This window comes from Sarcophilus harrisii, chromosome 3 (assembly GCF_902635505.1).
Source record: "Sarcophilus harrisii chromosome 3, mSarHar1.11, whole genome shotgun sequence".
In the NCBI taxonomy this organism is placed as follows: Eukaryota; Metazoa; Chordata; class Mammalia; order Dasyuromorphia; family Dasyuridae; genus Sarcophilus; species Sarcophilus harrisii.
In genome coordinates, this window is record NC_045428.1 from 54,457,519 (window position 1) to 54,479,323 (window position 21,805).

At 35.8% G+C, this 21,805-nt stretch overlaps 1 protein-coding gene across 5 annotated transcripts in view; it reads right to left on the minus strand.

Moving 5' to 3' along the window:
* RHBDD1 (rhomboid domain containing 1) overlaps positions 1 to 21,805 on the minus strand; it is a 181,711-nt gene that overhangs the window by 65,089 nt on the left and 94,817 nt on the right. For all 5 annotated transcript variants that reach the window (XM_031957948.1, XM_031957946.1, XM_023500797.2 and 2 more), the window contains exon 6: positions 6,779 to 6,916. In XM_031957948.1, coding sequence (XP_031813808.1) covers positions 6,779 to 6,916 — 138 coding nt within the window. The remainder of the gene's footprint in view (positions 1 to 6,778; positions 6,917 to 21,805) is intronic.

Here is a 21,805-nt window from a genome sequence, read left to right on the forward strand (position 1 = left end):
CACTTTTACCTACAAATAGGGTTTCTATTCCAAAAGAAGTCATGAGTATATAAATATATATAACTACAAAAAAGTCATGAGTATATAAATGTAATACACACACACATATATAATGAATAATAAAGTCCCTGACCTTAAGAAGCTTGTATTCTGGTAGGGAAATGACAAATATATACACATAGCGACAAAAGATGTCGTGTGTGTGTGTGTGTGTGTGTGTGTGTGTATACTATATACTATATATATAGTGTATGTGTGTATGTGTGATACATACACACATATATGTAGTAGAGGAATAAATCCGGGAATAAGAAGCACCAAATTTGTCATTAGTTAAAATAAACCACATTTCCCTTTCTCTGTCTCACATCAATTATTCAACAAACATGCATTACGCGGTCCTTATTGACCATTCAGTGACTTTCTGCAGTTCTGCCTTTCTCACATCCAATTCATTAGCAAGTCCAGACATCACCCCATGACATAACTGGTTCTCTTTGAGAGAGAAGGATGAACAACCAATAACAATAACAACGACAAAAGTATCTATTATGGAATTGTGGTTGGGTCACAGAGCTGATAATTCTTGTCTTACAAAGTTATTTCCTTTTAGAAGGCCATTCTTTTTATATTATTTGTTTTCATGGTCTTCTCTTTTCACTCATCAGCTACATCACTTACAATTATTTCCAAATTTTGATGCAATTGTCCCTTTTTATTATTTCTTGTAGCACAAAAAATTCTCCATTAAATTGTTCTACTAGAATTTGTTCAATCATTCTCCATTTGATGAACATCACCTTAACTGCATGTTCTTTATGTCATTTTTTGTTGTTGTTCCTTGAACTTTTGAGGGGGTAGAAACTTAGTAATGGAACCACTGGGTCAATAGAATACACACTATTGGATGCTGGGATAGTATGAAAACTGTTGTTTCCATGTTTAAAAGGCTGTTTTCAACAAATGGCCAGCAAAACTTTGCTTCCAGGGTTGTCTTGGTCAATGGGAGGGATAGGAGTTGAGATCAACACCTAGCTAAGTGTTGTTAATTCTTAGCTTCAATGGTGCGTCAAAGTTCCAACTCCAATAATTGCCTTTTGGCTTTTGGTTGTATCAAAAGATAAGCTGCCCACATGGGCTATGGCAGCTTCTCTCTATGCCCTCCACTCAGTGCTTGAGTCCCACAAATGGCCAACTCATTAGCTATTTGCTGCACAGTGCTTTATAAATGCTTTTAATTTAATTGATCAGTTTTTTTTTTAAAGGATTATATTATTTTATTATCTATGGCATCTTAAGGAAGTCTTTAACTGACAGGTTTTTATAAAATCTAGGAAAAGGCATTTTACAAATGCAAAAGAGAATTTGACATCTCTCTTCTTGCCCTCACTCCCCATCTCAGCCCATTCTATAGAATAGCAAGGAGTGTGTATGTCCCTGGCAGGGCAGCTATAACTCAATCTGCTAAAGATATTAAATAATACAACCTGCAGGACAAATACAGTTGAGTAAACTTCAGGGAGGGGCAAAACCCAGTGAGTATGGTAAAATTAAAGGCTGAATGGTAAAATAAAAAAAAAATTTTCTTCAAAACAAATGAAATATATTTATTTTTGATATTTAATATTTATATTTAATGCTTCTTGAAACTGGGGCACTGGTTTCAAAAAAGGAATTCTATCTCCTACTTCTCCTTTTCCCTTTCTGTAAGCCTCAATCTTCTGCACCTGAAAAATGTTACCTCTTCTACAGGTTTCTTTCAAGTCTTTTAACTATTTTATAGAGAATTAGTGCAAAGAAGGTTAGCCAAAAGGCCTCAGCTGGAACTATGAACCTTCCACTTGGTGATACTGTGTGCTCTTGGATAAATCCCTGAGTCTCTCTGAGATTTAGCTATCTTTTATAGGATTAAGATAATAAAACTCATGTCAGGATTATGGTAAGGACCAAATGAGAGTTTATAATAATAAAGGACTATGTCATCATCATCCAGTATAATATTTTTTCATGAAAATATAGTTCAGAAGAAAAACCACTCTGGAAATTTTAAGTATTCCTCATTGTTTGATAAACCAATCTCTTGGTTTGATTAAGTATTTTGATATGGGGAAGGAGGAAAGGGAAGTAAAGGAAGAAGGAATAAATATCGATATAGCACCTTCTCTGAGCCAGACACTGCTGAATGTTTTACAAATATTATTTTATTTAATCCTCAACAACTCTGTGAGATAAATGCTATTGTCTCAATTTTACAGAGGAGGAAACTGAGGCATACTGTAATTAAAGAGATTTGCCCAGGATCATATAGGTTCTAAGTATCTGAAGTTGGATTGGAATTCAGTTCTTCCTGACTCCAAGCCTGGTGTTCAATCCACTGTGACATATAGATAAATGTTTTGTCAAAAATCTGTCCCAATAATCAGAATTCATGCCCATGATGGAAAGTGGCAAATGACATTTGTCAATCCCTAAAAATGTATCTACTCTGCAATATTTGACTCCTTCACCTGATAAGCATCATTCATTTCCACTGGAATAAATTAAAATCTCATTAGCTCATTTTATTCACATAACAATTTATAGACCTTATCTGTTCACCATTAAATAAAAACAATATGCAAGATTATAAAAATCAATTCAAGACTATAATATGTGATAAAAAAGAATTTCTGAAATAACATCAATCATATAACATGATTGAAACACCTAAAAGATTTTTTTTGAGGGGGGCAAATAGTGTTTCTTTACAGGGAGAGAGAAATGGAACCTGGATCTATGATTTACTCACTTAATATAAAATCCTGAGTACCCCATGTGTGAAAACTCTTTTCACCTTTGCAGATCAACATTTTGCCTAAGAATTCTAGTCTCTGGAGAGACACCTAAAATGATTTACCTATGGACACACAGGTAATATGTCAGAAACAGGACTTCAATCTAAGTCCAGCTATTTTCTAGATTAAGCATTTTTCATTTCTTCTTTTTCAAAACCAAGAATAATGGATGGGGAGTGAGAGGAGCTGAGTTTGAATCCTCATTTTAACTCTAACTACCCATGTGACTGAGCAAGTCACTTTACATATTTGAGTGAATTTTTTCATTTGTAAAATGGGAGTGTTTGGTCCAGATGCCCTCCATTAGCTATGATTTTATGAACTTTTCCCTTGAAACATGATTTCAAGTTGTCTCATCTTTTTCATTACTTTCTTCTGAATACATTCTATTTATACTTTCAACATTTTCCTTAAAATAAAGCATCAAGAAAAGAAATATTACAATCAAATGTGATCTGATTATAACCCACTACCACCCTGGTTAGGGACATTATGACTCTATTAATGGAGATGCAGTCTATGGTCAGCAGTCACCTCGCACTGTTGATTCATACCAAGACTGCAGTCAACTAAAACTTCCTAAATGACATTTATATTGTGCTTAAGGTTTATAAAACACTTCACATCCATAAGCGATATACTGCTTGATCTTTCCAATAGTCTATGAGGTAAGTACTGCAAGCTTTATCATATCCATTTAACAGATGAGAACTGAAGCTCAGAGAGGTCAAGGGTCTTATCCTGGATCAAACAAGAAATAAGTTTTAGAAGCAAAACTAAAACTAGATCTCTCAAAACTCCAATTCCAGTACTCTTCCTACTATGCCATGGTATCTTATCTAATGAGATCCTGTCAAATTGGGTCTTCTCCAACATGTGATTTTTATGGATGACTTTTATTTTATTTTTACAGTGTATTAAAAAAAAAAAAAACAATTAGGACCTTACATTTATCCCTAATAGAAGTTCACTTCACTGGTTTTTTGCTCAAGATTAAAACTTTTATGAAGAACTGAAATGATAAATAAGAGTCCTTTCTCAACTCTATCTCATCTTCAAATTTAATAATATATCTTTATATCATTAAAAAATACACTATTAAAGGACTCAGAAGAACAACTGATGAAATGACACTGCAGAACTTTTTTCGAAGTAATGTATGATCAGTCAACAATCAATTAAGTAATCAATCAATAAGACCTTGTTAAATTTTTGGCATGGGTTAAGCACAAGGCTGAGCTCTATATGTAAGGAAAAAATAGGGCGTTCTCAAGCAGCTTATGCTTTAATGGGGTCATAAATAAATCAATTTGTATGTGTGTATGTGTTTTTTATATATGTATAATATAAATATTACATAATTATTATATTATAACAATGCATTATGTATTATATAACAATTATATGATGTAAATTATAAAATATAATAATATAAATAATATAAAATAAATACAGCTAAAACATACACACTATATATGTGCATGTATATGTATATATTTATGTGTGTGTATACATGTACACTTGTTTATGTGTATACGAAATAAATATCCAGAAAGGAGAACGTAATCTTAACAGAAATGGCTTAGTGGGGAAACCAAAACAGGTTTCCAGAAATGATGTTTCAATTAATTCTGAAACCAATTCTTAAAGGAAGCTAAGATTTCTCTGGTTTGGAGGGAGAGCATTCCAGGCAGTGCCAGAGGCCATCCAGGGCAAAAGCATGGAGATGAAAGCCAGAGTAGGATATGTGAGGGGCAAGCAGGGGTATTCCAAAGATTGTATAGAGTGAAGTAGAATGTCTCTGATTCCAGATGCAATTTGGTGCTATTAAAATTTATTGGAAGTGAGGGTGGAGTGAAACAGTAGGACTACACTTTGGAAGAATCCCTTTGGCAGCTGTGTGGATGATGAATTATAGGAGGAATTGCAGTCAGGAAGCCTAATCAGAAAGCTATTGTAATAGTATAGACAAGAAGTGATTAATGATGGCCTAAATGAAGCTGTGTGAGTGGAGAGGAGGAGATGTACGTTAGAGATGCTGTGTTGTGAAGGTAGAAATGATAAACCTTGGCAATCATTTGGACACATACCATGAGTGAGAGTGAGGTCTAAAATTCAAGTCTAAACCTTGGCTACAGCTACAAGAAAAATGGTGGCATCCTTGATAGTAACAGGGAGGTTTGGGCGAAGGTTGTATTGCTACAAATATACCCAACTGGAATCACTTGGCTCCTATTTCTTTATCTTGTCCTTAGAGATATCCTAAGAAACCCTGTCAACTGCTTTGTTTATATAATTATCTCTTTCCATCTTTCTATAATTCTTTCTTTATCTTTTATATAATAATCTATAGCTAGCTTTTATATAATTATCTCTTTATGTATATTTATCTATCCATCTACCTACCTTTTATATAATTACCTATATCTATCGTTTACATAACTATATGTATGTATGCATGTATGCATGCATGTATCTATCTATCTATCTATCTCTCTACCTACCACCCTACCTTTCTATCCTATATCCTAGAACTCAGCATAATGCTGGGCATACAAGAGGCACTCAAAAAATATTTATTTTTTTAATGTTTTCTTTTTCCAAATACATGTAAAGATGGTTTTCAACATTCACTTTTGCAAGACATTGTGTTCCAGATTTTCATCCCTCTCTCCTTTACCTCCTCCTTTCCCCAAGATGGAAAGTAATCTGATATAAGTTAAATATGTGCAATTCTTTTAAACATATTTGTCATGTTGTACGAGAAATATCAGACCAAAAGGGGGAAAACCACAAAAAAGAAAGAAACATAAACAAAAAGGTGAAAATACTAAACTTCAAACCACATTCAGTCTCCATGGTTCTTTTTGGATGAGGATGGCATTTTCCATCACAAGTCTTCAATAAGACTTTTATTTTTTTTTTTATTTACTGACTCACATTTCATTTCTATCAGTATAATCTCATTCACCAATGTAGATATCAAAAAAGGAAGTAAGACTAGTTTATAATGACTGATGACTAAGGATAAGTTAGACAAATATAATCAGAGTAGGAAGAGGATTTGGGAGAAGCAAAAACATAAGAAGAGCCATTAAAAATGAGAATATTTAGCCAAGAGAAAAGGTAATTTTATGGATGTGACAACTATCTTTACATAGGTAAGTAAATCTATCTGAGATTAGAGTCAATCAACCAACAAGAAATTACTAAATTTCTAGTGTGTGCCAGGAAATAGGGATACAAAGTCAAAAAGGAAACAGTCCCTGCCTTTCAGGAATTATTTTCACCTATGGTTATGTGTCCTCCTCTCCATTATGTCTACACATTTCTTTAAACACAAGATCTTCAGAGAGCTCCTTAGGTGGCCACATCAGTTCACTGGATGTACCCCACCTACCAAAGTACCTGACTATTCATCTAAGCAGTCTTCACTAGCATTCTATTCTGATGCTTCTTTAGAGATGTGAAGTAACTTTGGAATCTCAAGGGTTATGTCAGAAAGTCCTGTGATATTAAGAGCAATTGGGAAAAAATCAGCAATGAAGACCAAGTAAGGCTAATCAAGAAGAGAGGAAGCAAGATGATACACAAGCCATTTTACCACAGTATGCTTCATTATGAACCCATTGCATGCCCTTAAGATGATTTTTTTTAGAAGTTTTTTGACTTTATTGCCATCAAAGGAATTGAGTTGAGCCTGTCTATAAAAGGAACAGCGTTAACAAAATGTACATACATAGTCTAGCACTTTATTAGATTAGGTTGGTGGCAATATGGCATCACACACATTCTCTGTAATCACATTCTGCACACATTTCTTCACCTACATATGCTTTTTACAAACTATTTTAGTTTTGTTTCTCTGTAAAACAGTTCTTGTGCAATCATTATCTCACCATGTGATCTATACTTGAAAATAAGCAAGGGCATGAGATTCTTACCTCGATCACGGAGGCTGTTTCTGAGCGCTCTTTCTAACTGCTCCTCTTCGGTAAACCCTGCTGTATAGATGTCATAGTTCCTTGGGATTTCTTGATAAGGCTGCCTGTCGAATAGGTTCTCTTGATATCCACTATAGCCTTTGGGAATCCAAATAAACAAATCAAAAAATGTACTGATGTAGAATACATAGAGCTTTATATGGATTACCTTATCTGAAAATCACAACGACCGTGTCGAGTAAACTCTATGCTTATGATTATACCCATTTTATAGAAAGGGAAACTAAAGTTTTCAAAAAAATTGAACTGTCCATAATCATAAAGATTTTTAAGAGTCAGAGGTGGAGTTTGGATCCAGTGTCATTATAGTCTTAAAAATGGAAAGAACAAAATATAAGAATAGCAATATCTAATATTGCTGATCATACGTGTGACATACTACTCAACCTTAACAGTAGGGCTATTTCCTGATTTTTAAATGTTTCAACAGTCTTAAAACTTAGGAAGATATAATTGAATGAGGGATATCTACCAATCATGTTTTGTTTCCTATTTATTGAAGTCTGAATGGAGGAAATTGATTTAAATTGGATCTGGAAGAATGGGAGAGAAATACATTGGTGGAGAACACTGGGATGACTTGGTGAAAACAAAACTCAGAAAACTTTGGAAGGATTTAAATGCAGGGCTACATGGAGGCAGGAAAATGGACTAAATGATAATTAGTGAGCCTTTATGACCCCATGATTCTATGGAAGAAGAAACAGATATGTTACTTGACTCATAAGCTCTCTGTGATGAACAAGAGATGATGAAAAAACACAGAACAGAATAATATTTATAACTGTCAATTTCCTTAAAAGTATAATTGATTCAATATTTCTACAAAGGAGGACAAAGCAAGGAAGAGACAACTTAACTATTCAATTCCACTTTAAAATACACATTGATCCCAATAATAAATTTACCTGTTAGGATAAAGACCGGTTTGAAAACGTCTTTTTTTCCCCCAGAAGAATGCCTATTTTATTTCACCACATAATGGGTTTTAAGAAGTATAGATTAGCAGAGAGAGTATTCCAAGCATGAGAGAGAGTCTGTACAGAAGACATGATATCATATACAGGGAACAGTAAGCAGAGCAGTCTGATTGGAATGGAGGAAAGAACAGTTACTGTCATACTTTCTATTCTATTAAATAATTGCTTAATACGTTTAGCATTGAAGAAATGTTCATTTATTCACATGAACTATGTCAAGAACATTGGCAGGTAAGTGCTGCAAAAGTCATCCTAATACAATCGAATAATGACAAATATCAGTTAACATTTATATTGAGCTTTGTAAACTACTACAAAGTATCATTTTTTTCTTCACCATGTGAAATAGGCACTTTTGTTATCCCCCATCAAAAAACAGAAATATCCCCATTTTACAGATGAGGAAATTGGGACTAAGGCAAATGACCCATCACAAAGCTAAGCTGGTAAGTGCCAGATCTGCTTCACTCCATTCACTATGTCACATCCTGCCTTCCTTAAAAAAGCCCCTTTTAGGCAATAATCCAGCAGCTTAATTAAAATATGTCCTTGAAGTAATAAACCTGTCTTTCTCTAAGAAGATTCTACAATGTCATTTTACTTTGTTTTGTTAACTAAAATAAACACTAAAAGAACACTAGCTTTCCAGAGTCAGAAGACCAGTTTAAATCCCACCTAAACTCCTGTTACCTGGTGACATTATTTAATTTCCAAGGCCTCAGAGTTTTTTTTTTTTTTTTTCCCCATGAGAAATAAATGGGCTGAACTAGATGGCCTTTGAGATTCTTTCCAGCACTACATCTGTGAAATCCTAATTTAGCTAAACTGTTTCCACTTATCCAAATATGAGAGGCTTTACTCCATCCTAAACACGTTAATTTCTTTTTCTTTATCAAATGCAAAGTCTTATAGCTCCTACTGTTTAAGAAAGGTGGGTAGGGATGTGTGTTATCTGCTTTGTAAGTCATCTTAATAGACTGGGGAAGTAGAAGGATCTGGACATAATTTTTTAAAAATGCAATCTTCCATAAATTGACCTTCAGGCTTAGGAATCACCAGGGAAGCATAGAATTCTCCTACCGTAATGACAAACACTACTGGGAAGCATGAGTTACAGGCAAAGATAAATGAATGGGATAATCAATAGCTATTGTGAACCTTTTCTGCACTTATATATTTACCTCTACCTGTAAATATCTGCTGTTTAGTAGTGAGCTCTGAACCCATGTCCTATTTGCATTCATATTGCCTAGAGACTTACACATAATAGACATTTAATAAATGGCTCTTAAATGAAATGTTGAATCTTTTTTCAACAGAACCAATATCAAATTTTACATTTCTCTCTAAAATTACAGACCCTTTCCACAAGAGTCAGTGTTGAAAACACAATTAACCTTCAACTCAGAACAGAAGAGCAATAACTAAGTTAGCCTTGGGAAAAAAAAATGAACAGGAATTTCAACATACTGAAGAAAGTCTAATCATTCCCTAATGGGTCTGGCCACTGCGGTGTCATAGAAAGGAAGGGCCCTTCCTACCTGTGTGGTCTTGGGGAAGTCAATGAAACTCTCTGAATATCAGTTTCCAAATCTGTATAAACAGTTATTGTGAGGATTAAATTGAGGCAATTTATGCAGATTACTTTGTAAACCATAAAAGTTTATATTAATATTGGCTATGGTTATCATCTAGGTGCAGCCAAGTGGCCTGAGTTAAAATCTAGCTTCAGACACATACTAACTATATGACCCTGGGCAAGGCACTTAACTCTGTTTGTCTCAGTTTTTTCATCTGTAAAAAGAGCTAGAGAAGGAAATAGCAAATCACTTCACTATCTTTACCAGGTAAACCCCAAATGAGGTCATGAAGAGTTAGACATGGTTGAAACGAATAAATTGTATTGTCATTATTATTATTATAAATAGAAAAAGCACATTGGTAAACTACCTGTCTCACTTATAAGCAATTTTGTACAGGCAAAAAGTATTTTCTTCCAAAAGTTCTTTCTTGCTGTGGTTATGGAAATGTTTGTAAGAATTGGGCAGAGGGCTCTTTTTTTTTGGGGGGGGGACAGGCATTTTTGTTGTTGTTTAACATTCAACTAAATTAAAATCTAAAATGCCTGAATGCCTCTGATTACTCAGTCCTATATCTTAATAATCTGTCACATACATTTACAATGATTTGAGAGAACATTTACTTGATTTAAAAAATTCCTTTTTCCTCATGTTATTTCTCATTCAAACATCCCAGCCAATGCCTTACTGAAATATAGTCTACAAGTCTGAACATCTGAATACTACAAAATCTAATTTTGGTACTTGTCAGACAAAGGAAGGAGGAGGAGGGTTACAGGGTGGTGGAGGGACTTACAGCTTGTAAGTCAAAGACTTGTGTGATTAAAGGTATTATATCTGAGTCATCAATAACCATGAGACTCCATAATCATGTGCAACAAAGTGTATGGGTTTTTGAGTACCAGGAACATTCTCTAGTGGTTCTGCTAGTCCAATTAGCTTTCTTTTTATAGCTCTATAATTTACATTCCTGGAAAATTCTAACATTCAAACACTTAAGAGAAATACATTTAAATTATATTTAAAAACCAAACCTAGTTGAACATTCTTCCGTGGCTATATACTTTGGCACTGTGTTAAAAGAAATTCTGGTTATCATTATTCCATTAACTTTCCATCTGTTCTTTATAGACATACCAGATTTTCATGGCAAAGGAGATCAAGAAACAATACCAAGATTAGAAAAATTGGTCACAGATTTTTAAACATTCATGAAGTTCATTGGCTTATAAAGCCTTTCTTAGTTGGGCATGGCCATATTAATAAATCGATATTCACGAGAGAGCTACTCTTAAATGTTCTTCGGCTGGTTGCTGACATGACTCCTTGGCTTTATAGGATATTGCTTTTCGCAAAGTTAAAATCCTTTCCTGGGATCATTGAACATTAGACCTGAAGGGACTTTGACAATTAGTTAATCCAAATTCCTCATATTAGGGATGAGGACCATGAAGATCAGAGAAGTGAAGTGATTTTTTTTTCCATAGTCACACAGTATTCTTTGTGCAAACCATAGGAAAGAATCTGGTGTGGATCTGTTGCTTTTTCTTTGAGTGGAAAAGAGGCTGGAAAAATGTATCAAAGAAGGGCAAATAGGGTTCTGTTTTTTTTTTTTTTTTTCTTTTTCTTCTGTTGCTCTGGTTTGTGGATCCTGAGCATCTTCCATAGGAAGGAATTACGAAGCAGGTTCTCTATTTACATGATGAACAGTGAGTCATAGGAGGAGCAAGTTAATAAAATTCACCAATTTATACAGTTAATCAGCCTTTGGAAACCATGACTTGTCCATAAGAATCCAGACTGAGGAGAAAAAAAACATGGATTTTAGAATCATCAAACTATACCTAGAAGGCTCCTCAGAGGTCATCTACTCTAAACTTCCTCCTCCCCATTTTAGAGAAGGGGAAACTGAAGTCAAAAGTCACATGGTAATGAGCAGTAGAGGCAGGATTTAAATCCAGATTTTGAAGCCAAATGATCTGAGTTCTAGTCTTTTTTGTGATTGTCAACTTGTTTCAGTTGGGAATGACTCTTCATGACCCCATTTGGGGTTTTTATGGCAAAGATACTGGGATGGCTTGCTATTTCCTTCTCCAAGTCATTTAACAGATGAGGAAACTGAGGCAAAAATGGTTGCTAAGGGTCATGCAACTAGTAAGTTTTTGAGGCCAGTTTGAATTTAGACCTTCCTGGCATCAATTTCCATCCACTGAGCCACCCAGTTGCCCCTGTTCTAGTCTTAGCCCTACTATCAATTAGCTGAGTGTTCCTGGACCATGTGCCTCCCTTCTCTGAATTTAGAGCTCTGTTATTCCTTCTTGGCCCATGGGCAGCATCACTTTCAGCAAAGTCTCCATAACTATTGAAATTCACCCTTCCCTTGTAGCCACTCCCACTCACTATTTGTTAGGAAAGGTTGAAAACAAACAAACAAACATAATTAATGCCAAGATGGGGGAAAAAAACAAAAACAAACAATCCTCTTCTTTCATACATAGGCATAAAAAGTTATCCTTGTATTCAACATAATAGAGTCAAGAACATGAAGTCATTGAAAAACATGAATTCATGAGAAATAAGAAATGTTGATCACTCAATTAATTGAGAACCACCAATCAATATACATTTATTAAGCACTTACTATGAACCAGGCACTGTGCTAGTATTAATGATACAAAAGGAGGCAAAAGACAATCCTCATGGTCAAGGAGCTCACAATCCAATGGACTGTGATCATATATATTTATTAAATGCCTACTATATAAGAGTGTAGTAGGTGGAGAAAGTAGCTCTGACATGGAGAGATTTGAGTTACAGGCCTGGTTCTGACACATGGCCTTTAAAGTTAAGATCTTTTCCCAGATCTGTTTGTCTGACAAATTAATAAATGAGGCAAATACATATTGCTTTATCAATCATGTTGGGAGAGAAATATCAGAGCAAAAGGAAAAAACCATGGGTGAGAAAAAAAAAATGGAAAAAAAAAGTGTACATAGCATGTCTGGATTTATATTCAATTTCCAAAGTTCTTTTTCTAGATGCAGATGACATTTTCTGTCCAAAGTCTATTGGGATTGCTTTAGATCATTGAACCACTGAGAAGAACCAAGTCTTTCATAACTGATCATTGCACAATCTTGCTAAAATGTGCATGATATATTCCTGGTTCTACTTATTTCCTACAGAATCAATTCATGTAAATCTTTCCAGGTAAAATCAGCTGGTTCATCATTTTTTATAGAAAAATAATATTCCATTACCTTCATATACCACAACTTGTTCAACCATTCTTCAACTGATGAGGATCTATTCATTTTCCAATTCTTTGTTACCACAGAAAGAGCTACTACAAACATTTTTGCACATATGGGTCCTTTTCCCTTTTTTATGATTTCTTTGGGATACAGGCCCAGTAGAGAGTATGTGCAGTTTGATAACCCTGTGAATATAGCTCCAAATTGCTCTCTAGAATTATTGAATCATTTCACAACTCTACCAACAATGCATTAGTGTGCCAGTTTTCCCACATCCCTTCCAACATTTATCATTATCTTCCTAGTTGCCTATTTAAAAGAAAAATCAAACTGGAGGGGAAGACCCTCAGTGTTTCTGACCAGAACAGAAAGAATTGCTATTTAAACTCCCTCAGAACCACATAAACTCAAACAATCACCAAGTGAGACTGGGGATGGGATCTATTGTTGGCCAATCAACAAGAGCCAGAGTGGTTTGTATTTAAGGCATGGTCAAGTAGTTCCATTTGAAGCTTGGTTTCCTAGTGCTATATTTCAAGAATTCATAAATGAAACTACACTGGGAAAAAGAATTAATTTGTCACAATTTTCTTTTCTTTCTTTCTTTTTTTTTAAATAGAATAAACAAATAGGGAAGATTAAAAAAAAAAATCTAGCCCATAAATCCCAAGATATGTTATGAGATTTTAGTGATCAAAATTTATATTCCTTTGGGCACACAATTTGAGTGCTCATCCAAGATATTTCCTGTTCTTGAGAGGTCTCTTGTACTGAATCCTTGGGCAGGCACTCTCCAGTGGTCCTTGGACTCAGCTCAGGAACTTCTACTACAATCAGGTAAAAACTCCTGAAGAGAGACACTCGGAGAAAGCAAAAATGGAAGTAGGCTAGCAAAAATAGAGGGTTAATTTGGCCCAAGAGATAAACCAGCAGAGAAAAGTTTGAAATCAGTCAGGTAAGTTATGCAGCACATCTCAGAAGGCAAGAACTGGTGTGTGTGTGTGTGGGGGTAAGGTAGGGGGTACTATTAAATAAGAGGATTTTCCTTTGCCAAGGAAATGGTGAGCTGTCTGAGTGAATGGGATTGGGACTGGGAGAATTTAGGCAATGAAACTCTGTAAAAGGCTCCCATATTTCCCTTTGATATTGGGAAAATTTTAAGCGGTTCAAGTTCATAAGGATTTCTTTGGTAAGATCAGGTGAGCCTTCCATTAAAAGAGTATAAGATACTGTGAATCTTGGAAAGGAATGTAGCTGGCTCTCAACCTATCTGGTGTCCCGGGAAAATAGCTCTTTAGGAAGAATTGGAATTTAGTACCAAAATGTATGGGGAAATACTGTTGTTTGATTTGGGCAGATACTCCCATCAATGGAAGAACTGTCCATTCCCTGAGGATTGGATATAAATTCAAAGGAGTCTTCAATATCAGCCTGCCAATTCCTAAGCCTTTGGCTCCAGAACTCCCCTCCTGGTTTCCAACCAAGATGGGACAACAACAGGAGCTAGACTAATTTAGAAAAGCAGTTTGTGTATGTGTGAGAGAGCCTGCATCCCTCCCTGTGTTTAGTCTTTTGTGTTTCTCTCAGTCAGCTGAATTACAAAGGAAGAGAGCTGGCTATTTGGGATTTTTAAAATACTTGTTTTGTACATTATTGGATTTATGCAAATAGCTTTTAGCTATAGAGGAAGGACTAGTTATGAAATAAGGCAAGTTTTTAATTGTTGCATCAAAAAAGGAAAAAAAAAACTCAAATTGACATATTTCCATGGACTTAGAACTGGCCAATCTGAGCTTGCAGAAATATTTAAAGTTACAGAACTGTCAAACATTTTAGGAAATTCTAAGGTATTTGAGACTAAGTTTTAAGTTGCTTGGCATTTTCTATTAGCTAAGTTGAATTGGTCTATTGTATTTTTAAGTAGACCTAATTTACATGATTAAAAGCCTTCTGAGGACCAGAAAAAAAAAAAAAACCTACAAAAGGGGGGAAAATGGCTTTTCTGGGATTTTTCAAACTTCTCAGGTTTATGGTATCCTCACTAGGATAGTGTCCGTGGCTGGCCTGATTCTTCTAGGATTTGTGCTAATGCCCCAACATCTTTGATACCTCCTACTCCCTCTCCCCCATTTCTGGCATGGAGGGTGAACTAGTCACTGAGCCACAGACATGGAGCAAAATCCACCAATTTCTTAAAGCCCTGTGGACAGATTTGAGAGGGCAGTTTTCTTCCACCTTAAATTTTGGGGCTGAGTGTTTAAATTGGAATTTGAATTCTGAAATTATGAGGTAATTACTATTAACTAGGCTGTGTTAAAATTATGAACTTATTTATTCTGGTATAGGATTTTAGAAATATGTGCACTTTGATATTGTTACTAGAAATTTAAATCAGTATTTGATTTGATTTGAAATTAAAAAGTTTGCTTCTCTAGTAGCTAAACTAAAGAGGTCACCTGTTTGTATGTCCTAATTAAATGAAATATATTTAAGCTATTATGTTGCTTGCTTAATTGTACATTGGGCAATTTGTAAAAATTGTAAGAGCTATGCTTTAACATTCTGTCAGTCCAGATGAATATGTGGTATAAATTTTGTGAAATTAGTCCAAAGCATGACTCTCTTCAACAATGAGATGATTCAAACCAGTTCTAACTGTTCAGTAATGAAGAGAAGCAGCTACACCCAGAGAGGGAACTATGGGAAATGAGTGTGAACCATGATATAGCATTTCCACCCTTTCTATTATTGTTTGCTTGCATTTTTGTTTGCCCTCTCAGGTTTGTTTGTTTGTTTGTTTGTTTGTTTTTACTTTTTTTCTAGATCTGATTTTTCTTGCTGTACAAGAAAAATACATATATTATATTTAACATATTTAACATGTATTGGACTACCTGCCATCTAGGAGAAGGGATGGGAGGATAGGAGGGGAAAAGTTGGAACAGAAGGTTTTGCAACGGTCAATGTTGAAAAATTACCCATGCATATGTTTTGTAAATAAAAAGCTATGATAAATTTTTTTTTAATTTAAAAAAAAGGAAATTTAGTCCAAAGCTACTTAGAATGTTAGTCTTAAGGTTTGTCTTACTTTCTTTAACAAATAAGTAAAAGCAAAAAAATTTGGCATACAAGGATATGTGTAACTGCAGAACAAATTGTATCTGAAAAGTGTGTAATGTCTAAAGATAAATGAGAAGGTATTAGGGAGGTGTCCCTCTGGAGGGAGGAAGCCTGGCTCCAAAATACTTAGGTTAGGTTTTAATGAAATGACATCAGTAGGGAAACTGAGATATAGGAGATGGGTGGAAGCATTCTCCTGAGCTCTGCTGTTTTAAGAGGGGTTAGTGGAATAACATTGGAACAAATTATGTCTAAATATGGATTGGTGGAGATTATTGATTCTAATAATGGAACATACTTTACTTCTAAGGTCTTCTAAGAAATAATGGAAAGGGATTGCAAATTGAGTGATAATTCCATATGCCTGAACATCTGTCCTCATCTGGGAAAGTGGAAAGAATGAATCAGATTTTTAAGAAATGGATTGATTATTAAATTGATATTGAAGACTAGATTGCCTTGGACCAAATGTTTGCCTATTGCTTTGTAAGAAGAATTAGGCCTGTTCCCAGAAGTCATCCGGGATTTTCCCCATATGAGCTGATGTTTGGTTTACTTTTATTTGAGAGGAAAAAAAAAAAAAAAGGAAAGACCAACTTTTAAAATAAAGGATAAGGATTTAAGAAATTATATATGACCATGTCCTTCCTTTTTAGCCCTTAGGAAACAAGGATTGCTGATCCAGACAACACCTTTGGAGTTTGCAGTCTGTAGGAGAGTGGGCGTTTACTAAGTACTAAAAGAAGAAGAGTGAAAGGACTTTACCAGCCATTACAGAAGACTGAGACTACAGCCCGGAGGCTGAGAACACTAGGCTTAAAGGATCTGAGGAAGAACCTCAAGAATGGATTGCTAAGGACAATTTATAACCTCTAAAATTGTCTCTGTAATTAGGAATGTTTTGATGGGAGGAGAGATTGTGATTAGAGGAATTTTAACAATATTGGTGTTGTACCTTTTATTTATATTTCCAGAAAAGTTTATAGGGACCCCTCGATTAGAGGAAGTTGAATTAATATTTTTTTTAGGATGAAGAAATTATTAATGTTAATTCTGTTAGGATTCTTTAATGTGAAATTAGGACAGTATATTCTATATTATATGTGAGTTTTAATTGGTTGTATTGAATCATTTAAAAACTGTTCTCATTGTTTAGGGAGATTCTGAGAACAGTGATTTATGTCTTTGTCCCTTTAAACATACTTAATACCTGAAAGTGTTTTGATATAGATTGGTTATGGAGAATCTTAAAGTAAAATGATTTGTGTAATGTTGAATTTAAAACCCATCTACTTAGATATGAAGACAAGTTGTGAACTTTCTAGGATGAATCTCTTATTGTTATCAGTATAAGTAAGTATAGTCACTACTTATTTAGGATATGTGATCATTGAGAGTTGAATTCATCTGAAGCTTCGATTAATGAGACTTGTTGTTTGAGATAAAATTTCTTGGGACTGTAGTTGATATTATTTGGAGTTCTGAATTCAGGTATGATTGTCTGATGGATCATCAAGCCAGTAATCCACCATCTGAAAGGAATATGCCACAGGGTACTCAGAGGAATGTGATCCTGAATTGTTACACGTGGAGGTTAGTTATCTGGGCAAGAGCTGAGAGGCCGACCTAAGGTGGGATCCTTCTGACTCTATTTCCCAGTGGTGTTCCTTTGAATAAAAACCCACCTGATTATTCCTGAGTCTGGCTACAAAATGGAATTATTAAATTAAGCTAAGGATGCTTTATACTGTCATGTATGTGCTCTCAGATTAAGGCCTGAAGGACCAGTTTTTTATTATAATCATGTCCCTGCTTTTTCCTCTTATAGAAAGTTTGTGTAATCAGGGCAAATATTCAGTAGATTTAAAATCTTACAGTTGCCTATCTGAAAATATGTGGTCATTATATCCTAAATAAGTATTTGGTCTAATCATCTATCTGCTGCTAAATACATTTATTTGTCTGTTTCTTTTAGTATTTTTGTTGTTGCTTACTTTCGTGATATGCATTTTTATTTGTGAAAGGTTACCTACTTTAATTACTAGGGACACAAATGGTTGGGGTGATAGATGGCCCCAAATGGGAGATAGGGGAACAGAACCCCAATTTGTATGCTGAATAGGCTCATAAGACTCCAGGTCATGGTTGAAATAATTATTAACCAGATGACAAAGGCACTGGATTTGTCATAAAATTGAGAAAACATATAATTGGCAAGGAAAGGGCTTTTATAAGTTCCTTGGTGGAATTCACAATTTTCCAGTAGAAATGGAGTACCCCATGAGATTCATGCAAGTCTTTAGCTGGCAGGCTAACTCCTGAAAGGGACTTAATATCCTAAAAGAATTAGATGTAGGAAGGAGAAGTTGAGTTAGAAAGCATAGTAGAGTTAGGGGAGATATGATATGGTATGGAGGAAGGGATAAAGACACCACAAGGCAAGATGCTGGGGTGGGCTGGCCCAGCGGATGGCAGCCACGGAATGAGACATAAGTAGATTTATAGGGAAAATTTAACCTCAGAGACATGACTTGTCCCTGGAGGAAATATTGAAGAACATAAACAGGGAAATCCAGTTAGATCTGGACCTTTAGAGGATGGGATCAAGGAATCAAACAGACAGGTTCACTGATTCCTGATGAGGACGTATCCCAATAGAGAAAAGGGACAAGCCAGATCCAGAGAGATCCCTGAAATTGAGAACAAGGTGATTGAGGAAATGTATCAAGAATGATGTGAGAGGTCTTCAAAGGATAACAAATAAAGAAGAGGGGTTTTATGGGATGAATTGAGAGGAAGGATTGTGTGGGATCAACTGAGTGAAGACCTCTTATGGGAATATTGACTTAATTATGACTTGAGAGTTCATAATAAAGTGAGCTATAGCTAAAAAGTTGCAAGTGTTTGGTTGTCTTGAATGACCATTCTCCTCCTGTTTCCTACCACCTCTTAATTAGCATTTTAGTATTTCTTTTAAAAGTGATGATGGCTTTGAATTCTCTCATCCAGGAATATGTACTTGTATAGCAGTTCTCTAGGGAAACTTAAATTAAGAGTATATTATTATTGATGTTTCTGGGATAGATTTCAGAGTTTAGAATGTAAGCCTGGATTCCCCCAAATAATGGGAGAAAAAGTCAAGAGGGAGAGCTTCTGTTCTATTTAATTTTGTTTTGCAGTTTATGTTTTGTACTCCTTTTACTGACAAACATCTTGTCAGAAGGGAGATGCCCTTTCTCCTGAGATGGTAATAAATCCCTTCTGCTTTTTCTCACTGAGTCTCTAATGGTTTTTGTGGTCCATACTGTCCCACACAGGAGGAAAGAGGAACACTGCCCAGTTGAGTCCCCATTGGGACAAACTTCTGCTACTCGTTGCTTGTCCATCTTTATGAGGAAAAAATGACATCAGGAAAATGATGTCTTGACTTGCAAGTGTATTTAAATGAGGCAGAGCTGTGCAAAGTCCACAACCTCTCTCTCTCCTTGATCCAGAACAGGGCTTCTTAGAACTTTTTTTACTGGAGACCCCCCTCAGAAATTTTTATGTGACCCCAGAAATATAGGTATATAAACAGATATACAAATCAGTTGCTGAAAATAAATTATAATTTCATGACCCCCACACTGAATTACACAACCCCATATGGGTTGTGACCCATAGTTTAAGAAGCTTTGAACTAAAGAAGTCCCAACCCTTCAACCCACGGCAACTGTGAGAAGACTTGAGTTGTGTGTGTCATGCTCCACGAGCTTCTGGCTGAGAGTAGAGTAAAACTAGCTGTCCCTAAGCTCTGTAAGTGAAGAAGGGACCCCGAATCTCTAAAACTCCTTGAAGGAGAAAATCTTCAACTTTGCCTCAGTGAGGGACCTCGCCCAAGGGAAATAAGACAAACAATTTCATTCTGTTATCTAGGTGGGCAAAAGTCCTGAGCAAAAGAATTCCAACCTTAATGAATTAAAGAAACTCAATCAATTCTATTCAAATTCCAGCTCAAGCTGAAACCCAGTTTGTAGATGAGCCAACTTGGGACTCCACCCACTATCCCCTTTTAGCTTGTAGCCAAAACTCCTATTATAAAAGAGCCAATCTCCTTCACAGGCTAATTGTACACTATTTCAGAGTTCGATTCTTTTTGTACAGCAAAATAACTGTTTGAACATGTATACTTATTTTGTATTTAATTTATATTTTAACATATTTAACATGTATTGGTCATCCTGCCATCTAGGGGAGGGGGTGGGGGAAGGAGGGGAAAAATTGGAACAAAAGGTTTGGCAATTGTCAATGCTGTAAAATTACTCATGCATATAACTTGTAAAAAAGCTATTATTGTAATAAAAGCTATTTAAAAAAAAAAGAGCCAACCTAAAATCCTCCCTTTGCAGAGATTCTAAACATGCCAGGCTATGCCATGCCATGCCAAGGAAGCCTCTGCCCACTGGAATAATATTCTTTTCTAGTGTTACCCTCTCTTTATCCTCACCTATTTCCCTCATGAGACTTTATGCCTCTCTGTAGGGATTTCTAACATTACTTACCAATCCCTATAATAAACCTCTTTTATCAATTTAGGTTTTCGGGTTTGTAAATTGCTTTACAGAGAATCCCAAAGGGAGGGTGTAGGGGAGCCAAACCTCTCCATTTGGTTCCCTGAACCCCGAACCTGCCACTAGACCTTATCATTTAACTCCCTGACCACCAGAAACCCTAATCTCATTTTGGTTTCCTAAATCTAGACCTTATCATTTGGTTCCCTATGAAAACCTAAACCCCATCATATTTTTGGTCCCATACCAGGAGCCCTGAAAGCTAGACTTCATCTCATCATAAGTATGGCAAATTCAGTGCAGGACACTTTCTGCCATGCATTTAATCTTGCCAGTTTGGCCTATGATACTCAAGTCCAGATGGTCATACACTTTCAGTGTGTCATTGAGACCCAGCTCTGCTAGAGATATCTCAGAGCCAATATAAGCTACAAAATCTGGGTCAATCTGACCTACCCCTGTAATAACTTATTATGAAGAGATCACTAGAGATTTTACTAGAAATGCAGCTGTACCCAGATTCTGGAGGAAATTTTCCTGGTCTAGCCTAGATTTCTCATCCTGAGGCCCCTAGGAAAAACTGGTTGGAATCAAATGCTTGCGACAGGCCTACTCTGCCCTTGTCATTATGCTAGATACCAAAGGAGACATGGAATCAAGATGCCCAAAGCAATCTGACATCCAGTTTGTGAGGAAAAAAGAACGACTCCTGAAAGTCAGGAAAGAACACATAAATCAGCATGAGGTCGTCAGGTTTGGGTTTTAAGCTTTATAGGTATTCAGCAGAATCATAAATAAATGCAATCAAGGAAACCTTAATGTAGAATAACATGACCAAAGTCTTCCAGGATAATAAAGAGAAATGACAAGGGCAGAGTTTTTGTCTCTGGGCCACATCCCCCATATGACTGCCATGGGGATATTCCTAAAGCACAGGCCTATGCACATCACCCCACCGCTACAAGAGTTCCCGGGGCTCCCCTGCTGTCTCTAAAATGACATAGAAATTCTTCTATTTGAGGTTTAAAGTCCTTTACAATGTGGCTACATGTAGATTATCTTCTACACTCTAAATTCCAGCCACGTTGGATTATTGGCTCAAAGATTTAGACATTCCATTTATTTCTCAGTACCATGCCTTTGAAGGCTCTCTGCCTTTCTTTCTCCCTTTTCCCCTCTTCTCTTCTCTGTCTCTATCTCTTCCCCCTGGCCCTCTCTGTCTCTGTCTGTCTCTCTCTTTCTCCATCTCTCTCTCTCCCTCTTTCTGTTTCTCTCTCTTCCTCTCTCTGTCTCTCTTGTGTCTGTCTGTCTGTCTCTCTTCCCCCATCCCTATCTCTGTCTCCTCTCTCTGTCTGTCTCTTTTTCCTTGTCCTTCTTCCCAGGATTTTTCATTTCTTTCAAACACAAAGGACATTTCCTGCAGACAATTCCCCTGCCCCTACCCCTACTGGAAATTACTTTGTATAAATTTGAGTCATTTTCC